This window comes from Rhineura floridana, chromosome 3 (assembly GCF_030035675.1).
Source record: "Rhineura floridana isolate rRhiFlo1 chromosome 3, rRhiFlo1.hap2, whole genome shotgun sequence".
Taxonomy (NCBI): domain Eukaryota; kingdom Metazoa; phylum Chordata; class Lepidosauria; order Squamata; family Rhineuridae; genus Rhineura; species Rhineura floridana.
In genome coordinates, this window is record NC_084482.1 from 153,656,535 (window position 1) to 153,681,824 (window position 25,290).

Consider the following 25,290-nt stretch of genomic DNA (forward strand, 5'->3'; position numbering starts at 1 on the left):
TCTCCAGGTTAAGGTACTCTGCAGCCCTGGAGAACTGCTGCCAATCAGTGTAGAATCTACACTATGTAAGAGTGTGGCCCTGCCCACAGCCAGCTGCAAAGATTGTCTACCTTGTCGCCCGATCCAAAGTGGGCATGTGGCCCTCAGAGGGTTGGCAACAAGAGAATGCAGCCCTTGGAGTAAAAAAGATTCCCCACTTCTGGTATAGATAATACTGAGCTAGGTGGACATCTGTTGCATGAGCTAGACCGACATTTGTTCCAACCAATGGATTGCTTCAGAGACCTCACAGGAAATCTTGATTTGCCCCAGTCTTCATCAGAAAGTGGATCAAATGGTAAAAATTGCCTCCATCAGATGGGAAACAAAGTGCCCGAAGTTGAGAAACAAATGTACTTAAGTTTCATTTTTTCCCAGGGTAGGTGAAGCTTCATGTATGCATTGGAGAAGTTCTGCTAGATCACTGTCTACTGGCCCAGTTCCAGAAATGGCCAGTTCAAAAGAGTTGGACACACTGCCCCATGTCAGTACAAATTTGGTACAGAATGTAATCTTATACAATCAGTTCTAATAGTAATGGTGAAGTTTGCTCCAATCTTTACCTAAGAATATGATGGGGAAATTAGCATCAGTGACATTCACTTTCCCATAGCCCTAAAGAGCCAAACTCAGGCTTGCTATCCGTTTATAGAAAAGCGTAGGCGATTTGGGTGTATGATGAGCGGTAAGATGTAATACGCCTTCTACTACATGCAGGGTTTCAGGTCTCCCCTCTGTTCTTTCCTTCTGGTGATTTCATCTCTCCAATCCTTGTACCGTTTCTGTGGACAAGAACATACATTCCCATCTCTGGCATTTGTTAAATGGAAGCCAAATTGCTTTTGTATAGTTCAGTAACTGTCAGTAATTAGTAGGGCAGAAAAGGAAACATTTTTAAATGGGAGATATGAGAGCACAGAAACCCTTGTAGCTGATTTATCACTCTGCTTTCTATATTAAAGGAAGAAGTGGTGCCGGGAGGGGAAAGGAGAGAGAGGGAAAAGAATCCTGACGATGCCTGGTTTCCAATTCCACAGAGTCTAGGGAGACAGGCTCCTGCACACTAGTGCCCGTGCTTATTTCAGGATGCTAATTCAATGTGTAGAGTTAATTTCATGAGATTGCTCCCTGAAATTAAAATGTGTATGCATGCCCAGCACCCATAAGAATCCTGGGGAGCAACGTATTTGGTATTTGAGGCAAATGTATTGATGGAAACAATGACCTTGTTCTCACTGAGGTGGTCAATCTGTATCTGGACTATGCCACTTCAGACTGCAGGGGAGGGCCCAGATGATGGAATGCTCCTACACACAGAGAGAAAATTCCTTCCATGTAAAAAAATGGGATGCCAGGGAGAACAATTCTAGCCCAGCCTTCTCCCTTACATACCAGGTTTCTATGAGTAGGAATCTCTCCTAGTGAGAACTAGGCCCTGGAGATGTGAGAAATTAGGAGGGGTGGTGTCCCCAGAAATCTTTGTGCTGAGACAGGGGTCTAAAACCTGGTCATGGTGCACTCTCCAAGCTGTATCTTTTGAGCTTCTCTAACACATATGAATTCTAGAGGAATATGGAAGTGTTGAGGGCCCAGAACTGATAATATTAGTGTGAAGGGAAAAATCAATAACCTATAGGAATCACCCACCCACCTGTGCAGCATCGAGTTTGGAAGACCTAGTCAAGAGAAATACGAATTCTGGGTTGAAATGGGTCTGGAAGGAGTTGCACTTGAATTCAAAATTGTTACTTTCAGAATTTTAAAACGATGAAGTTCTAGCTTGTAGGGGTTCTAGTTACTAAAAATATATTTTTCCTGGCCTGACGTTCTCCTTTCTTTTCCTCTGCAGTCTACCTCTGCGTTTTTGGGTGAATGTGATTAAGAACCCCCAGTTTGTGTTTGACATTCACAAGAACAGTATTACTGATGCCTGCCTATCAGTGGTGGCTCAAACATTCATGGACTCCTGCTCAACTTCTGAGCATAAGCTAGGGAAAGATTCTCCCTCCAATAAACTACTGTATGCCAAGGACATCCCCAACTATAAGAGCTGGGTAGAAAGGTGAGTGACTTCAGCCATGAGGAAGTAGGCTTGGAAGATGCAACTGTGAGGTGTATCACTTTTGTATTGAATGCTCTGAATGCCTAGGGAGCTTGGTAAAGATGATCACCTGTGTATGAAAGAGCCTCTCAGGATTGGGGGATGAAGAAATCTTGCTATCCATTTGCAAATTAGGGTGGGTGGGTTTTTCAAAGCAAGAATAATTGTTCTAAGTCCCCCAGGGACTTGAGGAATGATGAAATCATGGAAGCAGCCATTTATAATGAAAATAGTGCCAGTGTGAGTTGCCAGGAAAGGAGCACAGCAAAAGCTCTTGCCAAATGAACTTGCAACTTGCAAGATCAAAAAAAGTGCAAGCATGCCATATTGGGTAAGATGAAGGCAGCTTTTGCTGTTAAGAGGTTTTACCAAGAAGGTTCTAGTTTGCTTTCCTTTAAACATGTTTGTCTTGTTAACAAACTCTTTTTTAAAAAACGTATTCATACTGAAAATGAGTTGCACAAGAGGAAAAAGTGGCATTCACTGGAGGTAACACAATCCTGTGAAAGACCTAGCTGCAGCTGCCATTCCCACCTTATTGATATACCAGGCAAAACCACAAAGGTTTTCCACTCCAATTGACAAAGAGGGGAAATTTGACAGAGGAACATGCTGTGAAAATGGGAACAAACTTTTAGTTCTTCCCCACCAGCCTGTTTGCATGCATGAGCTATGAGAAGGGGTTTTCTTGAGCTCATAGGCTCCATGGAAAATGTGTAAGAAATGAATGGGACCCTGTTAAATAGGTTTGCTCAAAGAATTATCCTCCTTTTCTTGCATGGTTTTAAAAAAAGAGTTATAGCAGAATTTTAATTTCCCCAGACATGCTGTTCTTTACAGCATGTCAGGATTTGGGAACGTGCAGGGGGGAGATTATTTTATGTTTCCTGGGGACCTGAGGCATGAGCTGCCTTGATCTTTCTACACCAGTCATGAAATGGATGGAAGACGTTTCAGCTCAAGCAAGATGAAAATGAAGTCTAGAGGTATGGTCCATCCAATCTAACATCCTCAGCAGCTGCAGAGAAGGGTGTCTTCACACCACCACAGTTGACAGTCTTCTGGTTGAAGCTGTGTACTGCACTGCCTCTTCGAGAAGATGAGGTGGAATTCTTGTCACTGACATCTGCAGACACCTACGTTCTCTACACTTCAAGTGCAAGTGTGGCCTTGGGTGGGAAACTGTCTTTGTAAGCATCTTAACATTATCCCTCGGCAGAGATTATGGCCACAGGAGAGTGGAGGGATTTGCTGTTCACCTCCCAGAGGCAATGTGTTACCATCTGCTTTCTACCCAGATGCCTGACTCAGCATTGTTCTATTTTTCTGTTATCCAAGAGATGATGATTGCTGTGCCACAGCTTTAATTCAAACCATGTTAACACTTCATCTTTCTGACTGAGAGGTAAAGGGCTTTGCGTTCAGGATTATTTCTGTGAGTGGCCCTGCTTATTCATGCTAATATGTGACAGATACGTAGCCAGAACTTTTTGGCCACCATCGTGCAGGGCAATCCCTTTTCTCTTCTTCAAAGTGAGAGCAGCCAGGGCAAGGCCACTACTTGTTCTCTTTTCTTCTCCCGGGTGTCTTTTCAAGTGCCACCCTGAATATCAATATTAGTAACTTATTTGCAGTGCAATGTTTTAAATGTTGTAGCCAGTAGTGGCTGTTTTTATAGTGCATAATGCTTTTGCTTAGCTACCTGTTGTTGCCATTGGCTAATGGGTAGCAATTCTGGTTATGGGCTCTCGCACATAGCCACCCTAAAATGTAGGGTTCAGAAATGTGAAACTTCTGATATTCACTTTCCAGGAGCTGGAAATGTAGTGGTTTGGGTAAACTACTTTATACATGTGAAATATTTTTGTTCCAGTTAGTATCATGACACCTACCTATTTTAATTAGGTGGATCCCATAAAATCCAATGCCTTGGTAGTCTATAAGAAAATTTCCAATAAATATAGTAAAATATATAATACATGTTCTGGAAAGTTTCCTTCTCCACTGCTCAGCTGCTCCATTGAGCCCACCTCAGAGAAGTGCCCATTGCAGGTGTGCTGTTCAGCTTATGTCTGCACCAACAGAGCATAGCCCAGGACAGTGGTTTGAAACAGCACAGACCCCTCCATAGAAAGTAACTGCTTTGGTCCTAACTGCATATACATGTTGCCTCAATGTTAAAACTTAGTAGATTTTGTATATGAGGGTTGGGGAATAGGATCTGGCTGGTGGGCTAGATCCTGCACTCCCCCACCACCCTGTAGGCCATTTTGACAAATGGGCAAGAGTTCCAGTCTGTCAATTTCCTGCCATCAGCATAACATCAGGTGTCCCTACATCAAAGGAAATAATTGATAGCACCCTCTAAGTACACGACTGATTCTTTCTTTATTCTTTTGCTGCCTGGCTTGAACTCAAGCCAAGCAGCAAAGGAAGATTCCTGATGAAAGCAGAGGTCGGCTCTGGAAACTCCATAGGGTAGCTGATCTCTCCTCAACTTCCTGTCACTTCTCATCAGCACTGATGGCAAGCCTTGCTTGTCAAGGAATACTGAGGAGCACACTTCAAGGTTCCTGACTGTTCCTTTGCAGCTGAATCAGTTGTGGGGCAGGTGGCCATGTTATGAGGAAAACAACCTCATGAGCCACATTAGGACCTCTGCAGGGCCTAACTTGGCTTGCTGACCAAAGGTTCCCCTCTACTGATGAAAATACTATTTTTTTTAATACTGCCTTTCATCTGTGGACACAGGACAGCATATACAGTTCTTCCTTCCCCTGACTTTTTAAAAACTTCATAACAATCCTGTGTATCAAACTGACCACATGTGAAGATCATCAGTGGAGGCACTCCTCATTTGCTCACCTCTGAGAGCAGTCAGGTTGGCAGGCACAAGGGAGAGGGCCTTTTTCACAGTGGCCCTACACATCTGCAGTGCATTGCTGGCAGAGGTCCATCGGTCCTCATTGTTAACAGGTGTTTAAGAAACCTTTTAACACCCATTTGTTTTCACCAGCTTTTGCTTCTTGTTTGCTGTGGTTGTTTTATGGAATTATTGATGGCTTTGGATTGGACTGTACTGGATTTGTGGAGCTTTTTGCTGGAGAGGTGTTTTTGATTACTGCTGTCTTTTAATATTGTGATTGCATTTTCATTTGTGAGTTCCCTTGAAGGTGCTGTACAAATACTTTAAGTAAAATAAAATGAGTAGGTTAGGCAGAAAGAGAAGGTAACTGGCCCAAGATAATCAAGGGAACTTCAGGACTAAGCACCTGAACCCTGGTCTTCCTGATCCTAATTTAGAAGTCTATCCATTACACCACACTACCTCTCATTTAGTTACTGTCAGGGGTTTCCCGTCATACTGTTAGGTTGACGCCAGTGATGCCTTGTCTGTAGATAGCCCAATGTCTGTTTCCCAGCCAAATCGGGCCCCACAGGTATCAATAATCCTAGAACCAAAGATCTGCTGTTGACTCTGAATGTTGATCCTATGCCTTGCACTGGTGCTTGCAGGATCTGATTGTTCCTCTGATTCCTCCAGATACCCAGTTCACATAGTCCTGACACAAGCTCATCAGACCACCATGGACCTCTCAACTAACAACCTCTTACAGATGAAATGACACCAAGGTTTCTACTTCAACTCATTCTGCATTGAGTTGTCGCAGTGTTACTGTGTGATAGGAAATCAGAAGGAGGGGTCATTTGGCAGAGGAGTAGAAAACCATTGAATTTGATCTCCTTCACATAGTACCCAGTTGGTTCAGTGTAATAAATTCTTTTTGTTACAGTAAGTCTTTTATTCTGTTTCTGGAAGTCTCTGGATTTGTCTTCAGAAAAAGTCCTTCCCTCCATCAAACACTCTGTTTTCAACAGCATGATCTGTTTCTCCTGCTCCTTGCTGTAGATATTATGCAGATATTGCTAAAATGCCAGCAATCAGCGACCAAGACATGAGCGCCTACCTGGCAGAGCAGTCACGGTTACACCTGAGCCAGTTCAACAGTATGAGCGCGCTGCACGAGATCTATTCATACATCACCAAGTACAAGGATGAGGTAAGGAGAAATAGGACTTTGATGTTCTATCTGAATGCCAGTTGGTAGGAATCATAATCCGCCCTGGGGCCTCAGGGTGAAGGGTGGGTAATAAATTAAAATAATGATAATGATGAGTGGGGAGTATTTGTGCTTCACGTAGGCATTCAGTTTGCCACTGTGAGGATGCTGGACTAGATGGCCCTTTGGCTTGATCCAGCAGGGCTCTTCTTATATTTATACCACTTTTATGCAACTATTTACCCCCAAATCTCTCCTTCTTCCTTCTGGCGCAAAAAAAAAAAAATCTTCTAGGAGATGCAGGATGGGAAAAATTCTTGGTGGTTTGTGGTGGAGATTATACATTTGTTGTAAGGGAAGTAGCTCTGAAATAGCTTTTCAGTTGAGTTTATGTCAGGGGCCTTACCCACTGGTACAGTAGTGACCGAAAAAAGGACCAAGTGTATGTGGTGAGAAAAGCAACAGCCTTTACTGGGCTATGAATGATAACCTAGAAATACCTAGGAAGAAATTTGTTTCTTGTTTGAGAATAGATTGGTAGACTCCATTAATCATTTAATGATTTCTGTATCTTCATTGTCATCCCGTTGCTGGAAAAGATGCTTATGAAGTGAAAGAAATGTTGGGAGTGTGACTGGGATCTAGCGTCAGCAGTGGCAAGCTTGAGTCAACATCTGTCGCTCCCTTACAGAGCCAGCTCATCATTCCTGACCTTGGACACAATAGTATTGTCATATAGAGCAACCAGTAATCAAACATTGCTGTGGAACAACTCTCATGCACAGTCAGTCAAAACTCTTATGTTTTTATAGTTCATGACGGTGGCTCCTTGATTTTGTGTTTAAAAGCAAACAACAAACACAAGATTATGAATACAGGAAGAGTAGTTGCGTGTTCACTGTTCAATGACCGAACATTAACTGAGGCATTAGGAAGCTGCTTTATGCTGAGTCAGACTATTAGTCCAAGTGGCTCAGTATTGTCTGCACTGATTGGCAGTGGCTCTCCGGGATTTCAGGCAGGAGCCTCTCCCAGCCCTACCTGGAGAGCCCGGAGATTGAACCTGGGACATTCTGCATGCAAAACAGATGACCTATGCTGTTCACTTGCCAGGTATCATGGTGTTGCTTTTTGTTTTACTGTATACTTGAGAGGTACAAAAGATGGCCTCTGGAACCTGTCTGGGATTTGGCCACTTTCACAGCATGAGGAAGTAGCCTTTATCTGATGGGGAACTAGTCAACTCTGCAAACAGAGTTTGGTGGCCCAATTAAGATGCATATCTTGACATAACAAGAGTGCAGAGGGAGCTTTTGCAGGGGAGAATCAGTGGGAGGGAGAGGTGCTGACTTCTTCCCATACTCACTGATATGCTATTGCATATCCACCACCCTCTTCTGAGGCCTCCCCCGACCCCAAGCTGGACTTTCTTATGTATTTTGGAGCCCAGATTGCCAGCTTGGGGGGGGGGAGAGGAAGGCAATTAAAACCGAGCTGAGGGGTATGTGAAAGGCATAACTGTGGATGGAGTGAGTACAGATAAACTTCCCCACTCCAGCCCACCCATTTCTTTCTGCTAAAGTCCCTTAACCCCTACATTAGGATTACAAGGTAGGAATGCTGTCCTTCCTTTGTGACATGAAGTTTTGTCCTCAGATGTTCCTATCAGGATTCAACAACATTATTTATTCAGGCTTCCACCTTTCTTACCCTCTCCCCCCCCCCCGTGTAACTTTCTGAACACAGGCCAACCTTTAAAAAGGAAAACTTTCCCTCCCTCCCTCCAGCTCCAAGCAAGAAATAATAATAAAACAAAAATAGGGAAAGTATTGCGGCAACGTCAGCAAATACAGAATATAACAGTTAAATTAAAAAGCTTGGGCTAAATCACACGGGCGGAAACTTATAATTCAATAAAAAAACAAAAGAAAAGAAAGTCCTTTGGAGCTTTTCCCTGTGCAATCAAATGAAGCACACGAATGATAGAAGCTTGCAGAAGTATACAAGAAGGAAACACCACGTCAGAAAGTTTTCAGTTTTCCTTTTGCTAGTTAATTCCCAAGGTGTCCTCCTCTGTAGTCCCGTGAGGTGGAGGTGGTGGTATTTGCTGTGACAAGAGAGTCACTTCAGTCAGCCTCTTAAGTTTAAGGAGCAGTTAAAAACCCATCTGTTGTAAATGGTATAAACTCCATAAAGTACTTTTCTTCAAACACATTCTCTGCAATCCTTTATTAAAGCAATAAAATATATAACACTAATAAAAATATATGTAATAGGATCACATGGATTTTATTGCCCGGCTGAAAGACAATGAGGCCTGAGGGAAGGGGTAGTGGCTTGTATAAGGCAATAAAAGCCTTTGTACAAGAGTTTGCCCAACTGCACTGTATTGTTATCTGGTCAAGGCTGTAAGTAGGTTCCTTCTAGAGCTGGTGAGGGAAGCTCCTATCAATGTTCCAGCCAATTCTAAATAATGTTGCTGTTTCTTCATACACTGGATCCACATGTCACAGTGTGTATGCTGCGGAAAGTACATACATGTTTCATGAGCAGAAGCCTTGTGTTGCTTGGGATATTCTGTTCAAAGATCCATCTCAGCCATTCCTTAGCAAAGTCCCTGCCAAGATGGGATGCTATGCTGCTGACAGCATTCCAGTCTCCTAATGTCATGTTCCCTACCCTAGCCCAGCCCCTCTTACCCCTCTTCTGTAACCTGCTTTCAGTCTCCCAGGTTGCTAAACTTGCACTGCTGATCAATCAACATGAAAATGTTTGAAACTCAGGGCTATTTTCTCAATAATGTTTTTACTCCCTTAGAATGAAGCCACATGCCAGTCCCTTGTTAAACAATGCATATTAACAAGGGTTAATTATTACACATTGTTTCAAACATAACAGATGCACGTACTGTACCCTTTCCTTCTAAATTTTCTGCAAATTAATATTCTTGGAGATCACTGTGTATGCACGACACCTGTGATGCTTCAAGATATGGGAGTGACATGCTGGAGTCCTCCTGTGTTTTAAAAATACAGTGTAAAGTTAGAACATACCCACACAATGCTTTTAATTTTTTTTGTAGTTGTTTCCAGGTCTAGGAGTCTTCCTACTAGCATGAAACAGGATGGCTAATTATACAGCCATGAGAGTAGCTGTATACTATAGCCAGCATGGATTTTTTGCATTCTGCCAAGTTAAATTGAAAATACCCCCTATTCCATTCTGATGCTTCCCATAAGCTCATTTCAAAACAAAACCTTACAAAACATATAGTCCTGAATTCAGAAACGCTTGCTTAACAACCCTGTCAATTTTCATGGCGATACACAAAACAGTCAGAGAGAATAGAGAGTTCAAAGTCTAAAAAGAGAGAAAAAAACCTCAGAGCCCTTTTGGACTTTTTTCTCTGAGAGTTCTCATAATCTGTTGAAATTCATTACAAATCAGCCATGTTCACAGAGTACCTGTAATTCTATTACTAACCTTGCCTCATACTCTGACCTTCATTTTCTGCAATTTAAAAGTTTTTTTAAAAATGCATGGCTGATTTTTAATTAATTTAAGAAAATTAACATTGGAGTCATAGACAAGTGGTATGGTCAGTGAGAACCAACTGTCAGTGTTCTAAAAACCTAACAGCTATTTGGCTTGGCTGCTCAGGAGACTCCTATTCTCCTGTCTGAGTTCCAATGGCCAGAGTAGTTTAACAGTCAGCCCCTATTCCCAGAGAATTCTGGGAACTGGAGCTCTGTGAGGGGAGTAACAGTCCCCTAAACAACTCTCAGCACTCATCACAAACTACACTTCCCAGGATTCTTTGAGGGAAACCATTACTGTTTAAAATTGAATGAATGTCTGGTGTGGGTGTGGCCAGGGTCAACTTTGGTTTAAACTGGGGTGGGTAACTACATGTGTCTGCTGTGGAATAAAAAGGTGGGGAAAACCTTGAAAAATACTGTTCACAAGGTTTTCCTTTTGGAAAGGAAAGGGGATTTCCCTCTGCCCAGTGCCCACCCACCCATTCTCCTCCCCTTCCTACCACAACCCCCTTTTCCCTCCACCTTCCTCCTTACCCATAATCATCCTCCCCTCCACCTCTCCGTCCCTCCCCCATGTCAGTTTCACATATCCGAAGCATGATTGCACAAGAGTAATTGAACTCAATAAGCATGCAAATGATCAAACCTGCCCTCTCCCTCCTATCCCCTCCTCTCCACATTCCCCTCCCCCTTTCACTTATCCCTCCAATCCCTTCCTCCTCCCCTTTTCCCCTCCCTTCCTATTTCCTTCCTCCTCCCCTCTCCACTCCAGCCCTCCTTCCCTCCCCCTTATCCTCTGCCCCCATGGTCAGTTTCACATTTCCTAAGCATAATTGCATGGGAGTAAATCCCAGTGAACTCAATAGGCATGCAAATGATCAGACCTGCCCTCCCCCTCCTCTTATATCACCTCCCTCCTGCTCCCTCTCCTCCCCCTCCCTCCTTCCTCTCCTCCCCCTCCCTCCCTCCTTCCTCTCCTCCCCCCTTTCTCCTTCCTCCTCCCCTCCCTCCCCTTATCTTCCTCCCCTGTGGTCAGTTTCACATTTCATGAGCATGACTGCACAGAAGTAAATCTCATCGACCTCAATAAGCATGCAAATTCTTATCAAATTCTTCCAAGCTACACAGGAAGTGGATTGGACTGTGAAAGTCCAACCCAGTTTGTGTTTGGATTTTTACAAATTTGTAGGGCGGTGCAATATCTCAGAGAGGAGGTCAGGTCTCCTGCTCCCCTGGTTCATTCACTATAGCTGCCCAATTTCCCTGCTTTTTAAAGTTTGATAGAAATATCTATTGGCTATAGGTACTTAAACTGCAAGGTTTTTTTGCCTGTTAGTGAATATTCCACTGGAATCCCTGCATCCATCTGATATAATCTATTCCAAATACTGGCTCTGATTCAGCAATCCAGTCCCCATGCATAGAGTCCCGTGTATGCATGAAATTTTGCTTATCATAGCCAGGAATGGGAGTCTCATGATAGCACAGGACTTAAGCTTTTGACATGACTATCTGCACTCACCAGAGAAGATTGCCATTTATATGTTAAGAGATGGCCAGTTACTTACTCTTGGAGAGAAGGGGGGGGTAATATATTCTTCAGACGCTAGTGCAGGATCCAGAGTGATACCAACCCTGAACGGTCAGGCTCTGTAATACAGTTACCATCAACTAGCAGTAAGAGCTTCATAGTTATGAAGCACATTTGCTGGGGCAACATAAGGTGCTTCCTGAATGATCCCCTCAAGAAGGAGATTGGATTGATCCTTTGCTTTTCCAACTATCTGCCAACGAGAGAGCAGTACAGTAACATTTATATGAAATAACACAGAGAGACTCATTACTACATTTTCCTTCAATTAAAACTATAAGTAGCTTTTGTTTTTAAACCATACCTTGATTACATTTGATAGGTTGTCATGGGCACCAAAACTAGACATCCCTCTTATATGCCAATGATCCCCATAGCAGGTCTTTCTTATATGGGTAGAGATAAGTGTAAGTCCTTCTAGATAGGAATAACTTGAGTGGTCCATGTGCAAGGATATAGCAACATCATTAGGGCCCCAGCAGACTGCACAATCATCATGCTTTTTAGCAAGGTGCCAGCCATCTCTGTTGGACCAAAAGTAATCACAAAGCTCAAACCAGAGGTGATTTCCCTCCCCCAATGCCAAGAGTTGTCCCTAGAGAAATCCTAGTAGTAACTGCCTGCCCTGGGACTGGTCTCCAGCTTCCAGCATTCCCCTGCATTAGTATTATTTATTTATTTATTTAATTACATTTTTAGACCGCCCTATAGCAATAAGCTCCCAGGGCGGTGTACAGCATAATAAAACAGGTTAAAATACAAGTAAATATATTAAATACAATGTAAATACAATACACAATAAAACATAATTAAAAATTTTCAATTTTCAATTCAAATTTTTAAATTTTTAAAATGCCTGGGCGAAGAGGTAGGTCTTTACCTGGTGCCGAAAAGATAACAAAGAAGGCGCCAGGCGTATCTCATCAGGGAGGGCGTTCCATAGTTCGGGGGCCACCACTGAGAAGGCCCTAGCTCTAGTTATCGTTCTCCGTGCCTCCCTATGCGTTGGGACACGGAGAAGGGCCTTCGACGTCGAGCGCAGCGACCGGGTAGGTACATAGCGGGAGAGGCGTTCCGCCAGGTATTGCAGTCCGATGCCGTTAAGGGCTTTATAGGTAAGAACCAACACTTTGAATCTGGCCCGGAAACATATTGGTAGCCAGTGCAGCTGGGCCAGGACAGGTGTTATATGATCAAATTTTTTTGTCCCAGTAAGAACTCTGGCCGCAGCATTCTGCACCAGCTGAAGTTTCCGAACCGTCTTCAGAGGTAACCCTACGTAGAGTGCATTACAGTAGTCCAATCTAGAGGTTACCAGAGCATGGATAACTGTGGCAAGGTTCTCCCTATCCAGATAGGGTCGTAGTTGGGCTACCAGCCGAAGCTGGTAGAACGCATTCCGTGCCACCGAGGCTACTTGAGCCTCCAGTGACAGGAGCGGATCTAATAAGACCCCCAAACTACGGACCTGCTCCTTTAGGGGGAGTGTAACCCCATCTAGGGCAGGTCGGACATCAACCATCTGGGCAGAGAGCCCCCCCACCAACAGCATCTCAGTCTTGTCAGGATTGAGTCTCAGTTTTACAAATCAGCCAGGCCTGAAAAAGCAGAAATCAATAACAAGGTAAGCACTACGTGTTTAGAAAGTGTGATCTTAATGAGTTGGATGCAGGGTGAGTTGCCATTCCTTGTCTTTCCTGGTTAACTGCTGCCTGGCATCTGTTGAATGTGCATCCACATCCCGCTCTAAAAGCACTGCCTGTGTGTTCACAGCTCTCAGGAACTTCTTTTATTATTTGTAATGGGATTAATAAATAGCAGCTGTTCCCTTTGTTTGTTTTCATTCATTAAACACAATTACATGCAGCCCGATTGCACCCTCTTTGATGCAAAATGGGAGAGAATAATTTTTCCTGTTGTTCAATGATATAATATGCTGTCATTGGTGCTGAATGAAAATCATAATTAATTTTCATTTGGGTTTTTGCATCTTCCTAATCACGGCGGTCCCAGCTCCTTAAAACAGGTGACAGACATCTCTCTCTCTTTATGCTCCCTGTAGTTTTCCTCTTTGCTGTGCTGCTCCCAGAAGGGCAACACGATAACAGAAGATCAAACAAATACAAAGCAGGTTGTAAATCTTTCAGCACTCACAGACTTTAGTGGTAGTCCTTTTTGACTCAAGAAAGAAAAGGATTCAGGGACTATGGATAGAACTCTTGTTCCTATTCGATCATTAGCTTCGATACCTTTAAGAATTCAGTTTTTATTAGTGCCAGGTTAATGTGTTGCTTTTGTTTGCGTTCAGAGCTTTGGCACCACCTAGAGATCTCTGTGGTTGGTGCCAGGTAGCTGTGCTTTGGATAATTTGGATCTTTCCACATGAGCCAACTCAGGTCTTGGTTATCCCCGTGCAGAATTGCAGCAGGCCTGATTTCTGTACTGAGGAGGTGGTGGAATCACCTTAAAAATGTAAATGTACTGCCTTCAAGTCGATTCCGACTTATGGTGACCCTATGAATAGGGTTTTCATGAGGCTGAGAGGCAGTGACTGGCCCAAGGTCACCCAGTGAGCTTCATGGCTATGTGGGGATTCGAATCCTGGTCTCCCAGGTCATAGTCCAACACCTTAACCACTTGTGGAAAGTAGGTAACAGGTCCTACTCCTGTAGGATTGCAGCCTTAGAACATCTTCCCCTAGGGCATGTAGTTGGACTGCATAACTCTCTTTTCCAACTCTATGATTCTTTATGCATTCACTAATAACGTGGCAAATAACTTTTGTATTATCTGTCCTAGGCTTTTAAGTGTTTCAGCATTACAAAGGTCCTGAGCTGCAGCTCTGTGTACTCTCCACAGCACGTTCTACACATTCAGTGCTGGAGACCTGTAGGGCGCCACAGCTGCTCTTAATCAACTGGAGCTGATTTCCATATTAAGGAATTACCTGTAGGGCTTGTGATGGACCTTTCCTGCCTCCTAATAGTCAGTCTATTAATTATACAAGAGTTTATTTCCAATTATGCAGCCAATGAAATGGTTAATCAAGTCCCCTTTGATGGATGCCTTGACATTTAATTGGAAAGAGAAATCTACCTTGCGCTCACAACAAACTTAGCCACTATAATGGGATTTCTGATGGGCTTGCATTTTAATCATCTGTTCTTTATCTGGCAGTGCAATTTAACGGAGGCGGGACTTGATTCAACAGACTCCTGATGATGGCCATCTCTCTTTTTTAATCTCTCCATTCTCTCACTTTCTCATCCCCTTTCACTGGAACCTCAGTTGCTTTTCTGTCAAATTCCTTCTTTCCCTCTCATCACCCAAAGCTCTATTCACAACATCCATGAATATTTCTCAGTTCATATAACCTGAGTAACTAAAAATGTAAAGAGTGGGATTTTTCAAGATTTTCAGGATTAAATCCAAATGGTGATATAGTGATTCTAGAAAGATTCTAAGGACAGAACAAGAAAGTAAAGTATAGTTGATGCGGATTTGATGGATGTCCCCAGTATTTCCCAGTTTTTTTTTACTCTGGGATCTTTGGTAAAGGCCCAGATCCCGTTCTACTGAAAGTATTTCGCCTGTTGTCTAAACTGTCATTAAAACATAGGCCTATTTAGAACAGGGATGGGGAACCTATGACCCTCCAGATATTACTGGATTACAACTCCCATCATTCCTTACCATTGGTGACTACATTGGCTGATGTAGTTCTCACCAAAGCTGCATAATGAAGATTCTCCATCAACAGTTTGTCCAGCCCTCCCAGCATCAAAGGTAGAGACTCTGCATGAAACTGCATAAGTCATGAAGCACACAAACATATAAAATCAGATTCTCTCCTGGGTTCACTGAGATCAGGATTTACCGAAAGACATTTCTGAAGATCAGTATGTTTTTCATGTGTGGGAGCCACAACGTATATGATTGTCTCACCTAATTTCTTCAAAATGCTGAATAGCAGAGTGGTTTGCAACTATGAACAATAACTTACATTTTTTGCTTATGATATCTCTGATTTAAAAACAAAAGTAGTTCTGCTGATCACTGAGTTAGATGCTACTAGGGTAAGGCGTCTGTGTGAATGTTCCTTTCAGAACATTTCTTCATCCTTTTGAGAAGAAGTTTCCATAATTTTCCTGAGAAATTACCCCACAGGCTTGATACATTTATTTCTCATCATTTGTTTCCCTGAACAAACATTCCCTCATCCCTCAGCACCATATTTTCCTTATAACACTAATGTGATTGGTGGGAAGCACTTGAAGCGCAACAATCAGTGGGCCAGAGGAAACTCTTAACTCTTTCCCCACCACAGATTCTCCCATGCAAAGCCTCTCCCTTGTGGCTTACATCATTTTTCATCAGCTGGACTCTGGAACAAGAACTTAGCAGAACAAGGGAGAAATTGCCTAGGAAGGCGGAAGAACAGTTGTAGATGAAGTGTAGAAGAGAAGCTAAGCATGTCTCCCACCCAACAATTGTCTCCTGATTTCCTGTTACCTTGGAAAACACTAGAATGGGACAACACATTTACATTTACTGATGCAGTGTCATGTTCCTGCCATTTTTAGCAGCCTTTCCTAGCTGTGATGTGGCATCTCAGATTTGTTCCCCCTTAAAAGAGGGGTTCCATTGTTTCCTTATTTCACCTTTTGGGTGGGTCAGGGAGGATCTCTGTTGGCTGTTCTTTCTAGACTGCCACTGGTGAAGAGAGGAGAGTATTTCAAATGACTGCAGAGGACTCTTTTTCTAATCATTCAATTTCTATTTCTTTTCCTTTGCCAGATCTTAGCTGCTTTAGAGAAGGACGAACAGGCCCGAAGGCAGCGGCTGCGAAGTAAGTTGGAGCAGGCAATTGACACAATGGCCCTCAGTAGCTGAAAAGGTCGAGATAGTGCTGCAGACTTCCCTAGCGGTGGCTTCCAAGGGAGAGTGGGGCAAGCGAGTTCCAGCAGCAGGAAAGCAAGCAAGAAGACATTGGGGCCTAGCACCAAACAGTGCACAGAGTCTGCTGCGTCTCAGAACAGACAGACAGCAAAAACTTATACTGCTGTTCTCTAAAGCAAACTGAACCTTTCTAAGAAACGTTTGGAAGGAGCGACGTAGCTAAGAACCTGAAGGACCCCAGGAGATGCACAAGGAGGCTGGCAAGAAGAATCGCAGCTCCGCTGCCACTGCCCCCATCTCTGGCCCCCACCAAGACCCGTTCCAGATCTGGTGATGGAAGGTTCGGGACTGCACTAACTCCTAGGACAATGTTTTTACATTATGGGTTTTCTGTAGCAGGCGGGTGGGTAGGCTTATAATTCCCCCCCTTCTGTACTTGCTTCCTTCCCCGCCTTGCCTGGACAGCTCTACTCTTTCTCTTCTCTCCCATTCTCTCCGGCCTTCTCCCTCTAGTGTTAACTGCTATATTTGCACAATTTCCACAAGCAAAGTTTTTTGGGTTTTTTTAAGATTAAAAATATTGGGGGGGGGGTCTAAATTTTCAACAAAACATGCAGGAGTTTTAAATATTTTATTTCAACACAAAGAAAGGAGCATTATTTGTTTGGGATAGAAGGGGTAAATGGGTCCAAGAGAAGAGTCCAGGGAACTTTGATTCTTCCTGCACTTTGCCCTGTGCCATATTTTGTTTGAATGTCATTTAGCACAGGCCAAATAGATGCTCTTGTTTTGAATGCTGCTTACTAGGGTGCTGGAGTTTTAGATACAAGAAAGCAAGGAACTTACAAAAAGCAGGGTGGCCATATGTGGCCAGCGCCAAAGGGAAACCTCTCACCTGTCTGTGATGACAGAGCTGGTAAGTTACTTTGTGGAAAGTGGCACATCTTCGAGAAAAGTCTCTGCTTTGCCTTTTTATAGCTTAAGACAGGATGAGCTATTTGTAAAATGAGCTTAGCAACTCTTCAAAAGCTCAGCCTCAACCCCATAGTAGACCCCCAATTGCCCCATTTGTAAATGTTCCACTTGGAGGGCATTTTTACATAGGGGAACTTTCAAAGAAGTGACTCTACCATGTTTAGCCACTGTATGGGCACAGTCAATGGGGATGCCCATTTGAACCAACTCTCAGTATTGTTGTAAAGGAAATATGTCATAGTAAAGGACGCAGTTGGACCTGATAGGTTCTGGGCCTTGCACAAGGCCTACAGAAGAGATTCTTCTGCGGTCTCCCTTTCTTGCAGTCTCTGGTAACATTGGGCCTAGTCAGAGAAATCATGAGGTCAGTCTACATCCAAAGAGACGAGGAACCAAGTGATCTAGCATGGAGCTGCAGTTTAACACTGACAGAAACAGGATAGAAGCAGGTTGCCCCTTTTGTTTTTTCTGGCTGCATTCAGACATGGGGTTTATTGCGTTAGTTTTACTGATTATAATGGTAGCATTGGTGTCCCAATTTCTGATGTTCCTTTCACACTGCAGTACCTGTTGCATTATGGAACAGTGGCTTTTTGACCACTATACTATCATGTCGCACTAAATTGCATTCATAACAGTGGGCATGGTGTGACACAACAATGAACATCATTGGGCATGTTGCTGTTCCCTCATCCTTTCCACACATGTGCTCATCTGTTCTCCCATGATTCACCCATGAAAACGTTGGGAAGGAACTGTATGCTGATATACCACCCCAAATTTTGTCACTTTAGCCCCCACGATTTTCTGGGTTAAAGGGGTTGGAAACAGATTTTTTTTTCTGGAAGCAATTAACGTAGAAATAAGTGCTAAACTTCCACTACATTCCACTCGATTTCCAGAAGTGACTTTTACATCATGTGAAAGATCAAATAAAAAGTGAAAATTATCAGGTAAGGAAATGTCGGGAAAATGAAATAAACTGCTGTCTAAATGCAGCCAGAGTTGTGTGTGTATGTGTCTGTACATCTACACACACCACTTTAAAATATTTGATATATGCATGATCCCATTTTCAGCAGAAAGCAAAGCACCTCCATTTTTGTTTAGGTAGCAATGAAGGCCCATACTCTAAACATTCTTGTAATTCCACTCTGCAGGACATCCCTTTGCAGTTGTGACAGCAACTCCATCAGTGGATTTGTTTCAGGTTAGGCCTATGAGAAAAGGGTGAGATAGTACAAATAGGAAGAAATGAGTTTGCAGCAGGAATCATTAAATCATCTGTGGTATTTGCTTTGGCTATCTTGGTTTGACATCAGTCTGGAGAGCAGGGCAATAGTAATCTCAATAGGGAGAGCACTACTGTCTATGGTTGGCACCAGGGCCTGATGGAAAAGCTCCAGAGAGGTAACTCCTGCATCTGAGTACTACTTTCTGTTCTCTGTTACTTGATTCAGCCCAAAGGCTGTGTCCTCTTTCTACTAGGGAACTCGTTGCTGGCTAGCTTTGGACTTCTCCTGGTTAGCAAACTGCAGTGTAGGAGGCCAGAGGGAACACATGCCAATATTGTGACAGAGCAGAAAAGTCTGCAAAAGAAGAGCCTGGCGCTGTTAGTTACTGCCACATTATCTGGGGTGTGATCAGATACTTCCAGTGCAATTCAAGACAAAGTTTCCCTTACTGCTGCCACAGTGTTTTCCAAGACATCTTGCATCATATGGGGATGTTGTACGTTACCTTTGTTTTGTGTCTGCTCACTCCTAAGGGTCAGAAGGTGTCCTCATTTAAAAAAACAAAAAAAACCCTCCTGTCCTTGGAATGTAAGAGCTCCAACTTTGAAATGTGAATTCTGTACTATTGGAAAGGAGTCTTTTATTCATTAGTGACAGTTAATCAATTCACTGAAATAATACATTTTTGAATTTAAAAAAAACCCTGCACACTGAATGAAGCATTTCTGAAGGTCCTGAAATGCCCATTTGGTCTGAGTTTCCCAGACCAACCCTAACAAAGAGCCAGTATATCCCATATCCAGGCTAACCCACCAGAGATGAGAGATACAAGCCTCTTAAGGGACCTCTTAGAAATTTTCTAAAATCTGTTTCCCTTCGCTCCTCTCTTTTGTTCATTATCTCTACACCATTCCATTCAGTGTTCTGTCCTTCAGACTCTTAATCCCCTCCGTTCAGTTCCTGACAAACATAATGCCTTTAATTGTCATTTAAAGTCTACTAGTATGATGAAGCCACTGCCCTAATTCAACTCAGGTGACCAAACCCACCAAATTTTCAGCCTTCACCCACCCACCCAGTACCAAGAAACTCAGTTCCTATCTCAGCCTAGGTAATGTTGAGAGAGGGGCTATTGCAGAACATACCGAGCCTGGTCCTGTCTATTCCCTTAGAGTAATAAGGGGAGGAGAGGGATGTAATGAAGTTTTTAATTAAAATTAAAAGTGTGTGTGTGTATATATATATATATGTTGTCACAATCTAATTCTTGTGCCCCAGTGGGGCAACTGAAGGAGATCAAACCAATATCAAATATGGCTTTCACACAAACAGTGGAAAATACCAAATGGATAAAACTTCAAACATTTCTCACCGAGCAGAACAATCTTTTGAAGCCTATATACATCTCAGATTGCTTTGTAATTTTGTTTTTAGCCTTTTTAATTATTTTTAATTAAAGAGGAAAAAGAGAAGACAATGAAAATAAAAAAAATAAAAAAACCTTATGGATTCCTGAGATGTCTCTGGATCCAGAAGACCTGTGGGCTGTTGCATGACTGTGCTAGAGTTTAGTCTGAGTTCAACTTTTTTTAAAAGGAAAAGAAATGCAAGTGTTGAATACTAGAGGTTTGTTTAGACCTTTTTATTTTTGAAATTTTGGAATTAATTTGTCACCTTGTACAAGAAAAAAAAATAGAATTAACAACTGTTTATTTCTGGAAAATGGTACTCACAACCCTTAAAGGACAGCTAAGTGTTGCCGCACACAAAAGATACTGTAATATTTTACAGGTTCCCTCCCCTCCTTGCAGTTTGCCTAAAGTGTATTTGGAAGCATAAATCATTACATTATTGATGCATAAAAGAGGTAGAGGCTGGATTTTTCAGCTTGATGTAAGTCAGCACAAAAGTGCTTCATAGAAGCAGCTGATCAAATCCTTCATCTCTTGATTTCATGGAGAGCAAACGTTTGACTGGAAAATATCCACATACCTTTCTCAAGAGCTAGCTGCTTATCTTATCCAGGTATCTCAGCAATAACAACTTGGGAAACATCACTAAAAATTTTTAAGTAGGTTCCCTCAAGTGAGCAACTTTGTCTTGGGTCCTTCTGTACAATAAAAGCACAATAAAGTGCATTAAAGTTGGGTTAATTTGAAGGACCTGCAGAATGCAAGTGAAAGACCTAGCTCAGTTAATTGCATTGTATCTTCTCAGTTACTGGCTTTCAATTAACCAAGTTGCCTCCATAATTCTGTAGATGGCCCATGGGAGAAAGGAGCCCTTAGCAAAACTGTAGAGACTAAACTTGCCAATGAAGGGTGTGTGGGGATGGGAAATAATTTCCCGGTGTCTTCCAGACTCCCTGCCCAGCGAACAAACCACTTCAGCTGAAATAGCCAGAAAGTAATAGAACTAAGTTCCCATCTAGTGGCATCCCACCACAACCACAAAGGGTACACAGGCAAGCACCAAGATGGTAAGACTTAAATTAGATATCCCGGTAAATACATTTCCACATGCAAAGTGGAACTCAACTCATTAAAAACTGAATAAATGAAGTGAAGGCAAAGTTCAAAGTTTAGGCTGTGAAAATAGGGTGTTTCCCCCTGCTTTTTGGCCATGCGAAACTCTTTTCTGTGGATGTGTAATTGTCAATACTGAAACACCTATTGGTGGTCTGCTCTGTGTGTGCCTGTGCATACACACATGGTTGGGCTTCCCTTGCCTCTAATGCCACCTTTGTCAATGACAATTCTGCCGTAGAAACAGAGCCAGTGACTTTGCAGACAATGCCTGAGGCAGAAGAGAAACTCGGTGGTTCTCCCATAGGTGGTGAGGAGAGACAAATAGGAAGGGGACACCCAAGTCCAAATTTTCATCTTTTTTTTCCAGCTCAGTGCTTACAATTCCACTGAAATCAACAGAAACTTTTTTGTCCACAGATACTCTCACAGTGTGTTCCCAAAAATTGATTAACTGGGTCATAACTAGAAGATTGTTTCCTACACTTATTTCCAAGAAGGGCAGTTTTAATCCATTTTTTCCTTTAACGGATTTTGGTTGCTTTCACATCAGGCCTTTTCTCTGGAATTGCCATCCTTTCTTCGCTCACTTTTTATGGAACGTCCAGACAGCGTCCTCCTTTAACATTGCATTCCAGTTTTTTTTGTATTGTCCTATGTTTTTCCCCAGACCGGATTCATGGCAACATTTTGGGTAATAAAATGTAATTGGAGCACCAGCCTGTTTAGCATGGCCAGGCAAAGCATTATTGGGGTTCATAGGAATTCCTGTACTATAAATTTATCCTGTTTGCAGGTCCTACCTATTTTATAATTTTCTGTTGATCATGGCTGGAGCATTGGTAACTCATTGTTCCTTAATTGACTCAGTGTCAATTTATGTTTTGGAGGGATTATTAGTGACTTGCTTTCATTATTTTTATAGTGAAAGGAAATCATTAATAAAATCTCCCACACACACACACACATACACACAACAATGAAATTGGGGCAATTAATAGCCTATTAATCACTAATTCTTCTATCTGAATTCATCAAGAAGCAATAAAACAAGTTGAACTGCTACAAAGAGGAAACGTTTAATTAGTGTTGCCAAGATCCTTTGCTGTATAGTCCTTACATATGAGCAAACATTAGTGGAGGATCTAGGTCATATGGAAGGGCATTTATGGATACATAGAGCTATGTTAAGTGCTTGTGTGGAATCTGTTTTAATTCTGCTTCCAGCTAAATGCAATGCCTCAGCAGTGATAAAGGGCTCTAGTGTGGAAGCAACCTTAGCTGGATTTTCCAGTGACCACTTGTCCTGAATACTAAAAAGAAAGTTACTTTTATTTGTCCTACTTTAAATTGACACCTCACCACTGATTATTGAGTTTCTCCCCCATTGAGAAACATGCTCATGTTCCATCTTGGGCACACAAAGGAGTGGGGGACTATTCAGGCATAAATTCACTGAATACATAGATGGGAAATATGTGCAAATGTCTGTCCTGTTGACTTGCAGAATCGGAAATGGGTTTGATATACATACATAATTTGGTTAGAGAACATAGTGGTGTGGTATTTAGTGTCCATGAAGAGAAAGTATTTCAAAACACATTGGGTCAATATAATCTTTATTTCTGTACACCCATGAAATTTTTTCTTCCTGCTTCCCACCTCCTTGTTGGTTTTGAATTGTCTTTCTAAGATGCCTAAGCTATGAATATCTTCTGTGGCCACCTAGGCACTGTTTTTAGCCTCTTGTTCATCTATCACTATGTTTCACTGAACTCTTAGTTTCATATTCGTGTTCAGAGTCAATATAACTCTGTGTGTAAGATGATGAAGGCATGGAAGGGCTGTTTCTTTCATGCTCTAATTGTAAACTTCCCGGAAACATCTGGCCGACTCCTCCTCCATGATAGACCTTGATGGACCTTTGTTCTTATCCACAGTGCAAGTCTTATGTTCTTAACTGTTGCCTCCTTTGACCTTTCTGCTTCCTTTTGCTGCTCTGCAGGCTGCCTTTCTTCTTTTCACTTCTTTCCTTTGAGGGTCCATTCTGACAAAACCATTTGTGGTTTCATCCCATTAAAAGTGAAATTAAAAGTGTGAGGAGGGGCACTATTTTCCACAAGAATAAATATTTTATTCGCACTCTTCTTGATCCATCCATATGCACTAAGATCTTTAGGGGCTTTCGCAGCAATGCCAAATCCCCTGGCATTTCTGTAGTACTGCAGGACTACAGGATTTTTATGTGCAGTCATGTGTAGTTCATAGGAAGATCGTTTGATACGCATTTTGATGCTCAAGTGATCACAGGAAAAGCAAAACATATACGCTGTTAAAATCTGGATATAGGGCAACATTCTGCTGAACTACTCTGCTGTCATGGGCATCATTTGATAATTTGGCAGAATTAGACAAAAAAAAAACCCTTCAAAAACCAAAGGACTGGGATTGAAAATGGCAGGAAGGCTACAGGGAAGAGACCTGGCTGATTTGGAACAACTTGTGAACTAGGTACGTGTGTGTGTGTGTGTGTGTGTGTGTGTAGTCTGAGTATAATGAGAACCTAAATTGGCATTGGACAAGCTGGATATGCTGACATGTCCTCCTTTGCCTTAGTGATGTTGGTATCACCACGGATTTCTAAGAGCAATTAAACTCAGGAACAGGTGGCTGTTTTTTTTTTTTAAAAGTCACCTATATAATTTCAGTTTGCAATTTTCCAGCATCATCTCAATCCCCTTCTCCACAAAGCCATTATTAGTTCCAGGCATTAGTGACTTCTAGAGAAGGTCTCCATGATTTGAGTATTCCATCAGAAAAAGTGCAGATGAAATACACCTTTTGTTTTTCAGGTGCTACTTTAGCTATCCCTATCCATTGTTTAAAATGCGTAATCATACAGTCCCTCCTGCCTTGTGCCCTCAGATCCCTATCCCCCATGCCCTCTAACACTGGTGCTATCTAAGAACAGGATACAATAGGAGTAGGATGTAAAGGTGCACCTCAGCAGAAATATTGAAGGCACAGACTAGGAAAGGAACTCGTTCCAGCTCATCTCAATGGGAATGTCAAATGATTGAGGTCCAAAAATACATAGTTCTTCTGAAAAAATGGTTGGAACCAGCTAATAAGGAAGTGTCTGTTTTTTTCTATATACCCTGAACCCTATGTTGGTGGCATTCCCTGTTCCTTGGACTCTGAAAGTATAGGAACAGTCTCAAGCAGAATGGGATAGTGCACTAATCAAGATGGTGAGCAAAACCTTTTCCCCGTTGCAGTTTTCCTCTGAATTGAGCACTTTTAATTCTCCCTTGGATTTAATATACATACAAGGCTTGCCACTTTTTCTTTCAAAGGAACATCAAGTCCACAGTTAGCTGTCCTTTAAGGAAAAGGGGAGGGGATTGGCATGGGAGGGGTGGAGCAGAGAAAATAATAAACAAAGAATTTTAATAGTAAAATTTAAAAATAATAAAATCATGAAAACTTTATGTGATTGTTTCAGACTTGAAGCAACTGTGCCAGTGTGGCAGGTCGGCACCCTTTGATTGTGTAAATATCCTGCTATTTCCTATTTTAATGTTCTTCAGATTTAGTACTTGTAAATAAACACGCGCAACAAGGAGAGATTAAACATTTTTGCTATATAACGTGTCTTGTCTGACTGTGAATTTCATTTTTAGTGTGGAGGAAGGAGGAAATGCAGGGGGAGGCAATGCACACCCATGTATTATGCATGTTCCTCCAGCCCTGTTCAGACTTGACCACAACGCTATCTTACTTGTCCTCCCTCAATCCCTTTATCTGAGCCTCAACACTAGATTTCCACACCTTCCTCACACTTTATATTCAGCATTATGGGCTACATTTTCAGCTGCACTTGGCTCCCGTCTCTGCAGAATGTCTAACAATCCAACCATCAGTGGTCCAGCAGGAGCTGGAATCTTTGCTTTCCTCTGTTTCATAGAACAGTAACTAAACAACCTCCCACCCACCCTGCCCCAACTTCTTACACTGGCCTCTATTAGAAGTGACCATTTTGTTGTATTGAGGTGCCTGCAGGTGCAAAGAGCAGAAAGAAATGTGTTGTGCCTGCAAAGCTATGATTAGAACTATCTTATGGTTCATCTAGCTCAGTTTTGTGTCTCCAGCAGTGAAAGACTGAACAAGCATGTAAAACCACACCAGTCGAACTCTACGTTCCCTACCAATCAGTCTAGCTCTCTGGGCTGTAGACAAAGCACCCCTGACTCCAGAGCTTTGTCCCACTGCACTGGCAGCTCAGGCCCTACTGTTTGGTCACAGCACCTCCCTGGCTCAAGGAC

At 42.4% G+C, this 25,290-nt stretch overlaps 1 protein-coding gene across 10 annotated transcripts in view; it reads left to right on the plus strand.

The window, feature by feature from the left end:
* Positions 1-24,588, plus strand: part of PLXNA1 (plexin A1) — a 460,921-nt gene extending 436,333 nt beyond the window's left edge. For all 10 annotated transcript variants that reach the window (XM_061618384.1, XM_061618391.1, XM_061618386.1 and 7 more), the window contains exons 30-32: positions 1,889-2,101; positions 6,051-6,201; positions 16,129-24,588. In XM_061618384.1, the coding sequence (XP_061474368.1) occupies positions 1,889-2,101; positions 6,051-6,201; positions 16,129-16,224 (460 nt within the window). In that variant the 3' untranslated portion in view covers positions 16,225-24,588. The remainder of the gene's footprint in view (positions 1-1,888; positions 2,102-6,050; positions 6,202-16,128) is intronic.
* The last annotated feature ends 702 nt before the right edge of the window (positions 24,589-25,290 follow it).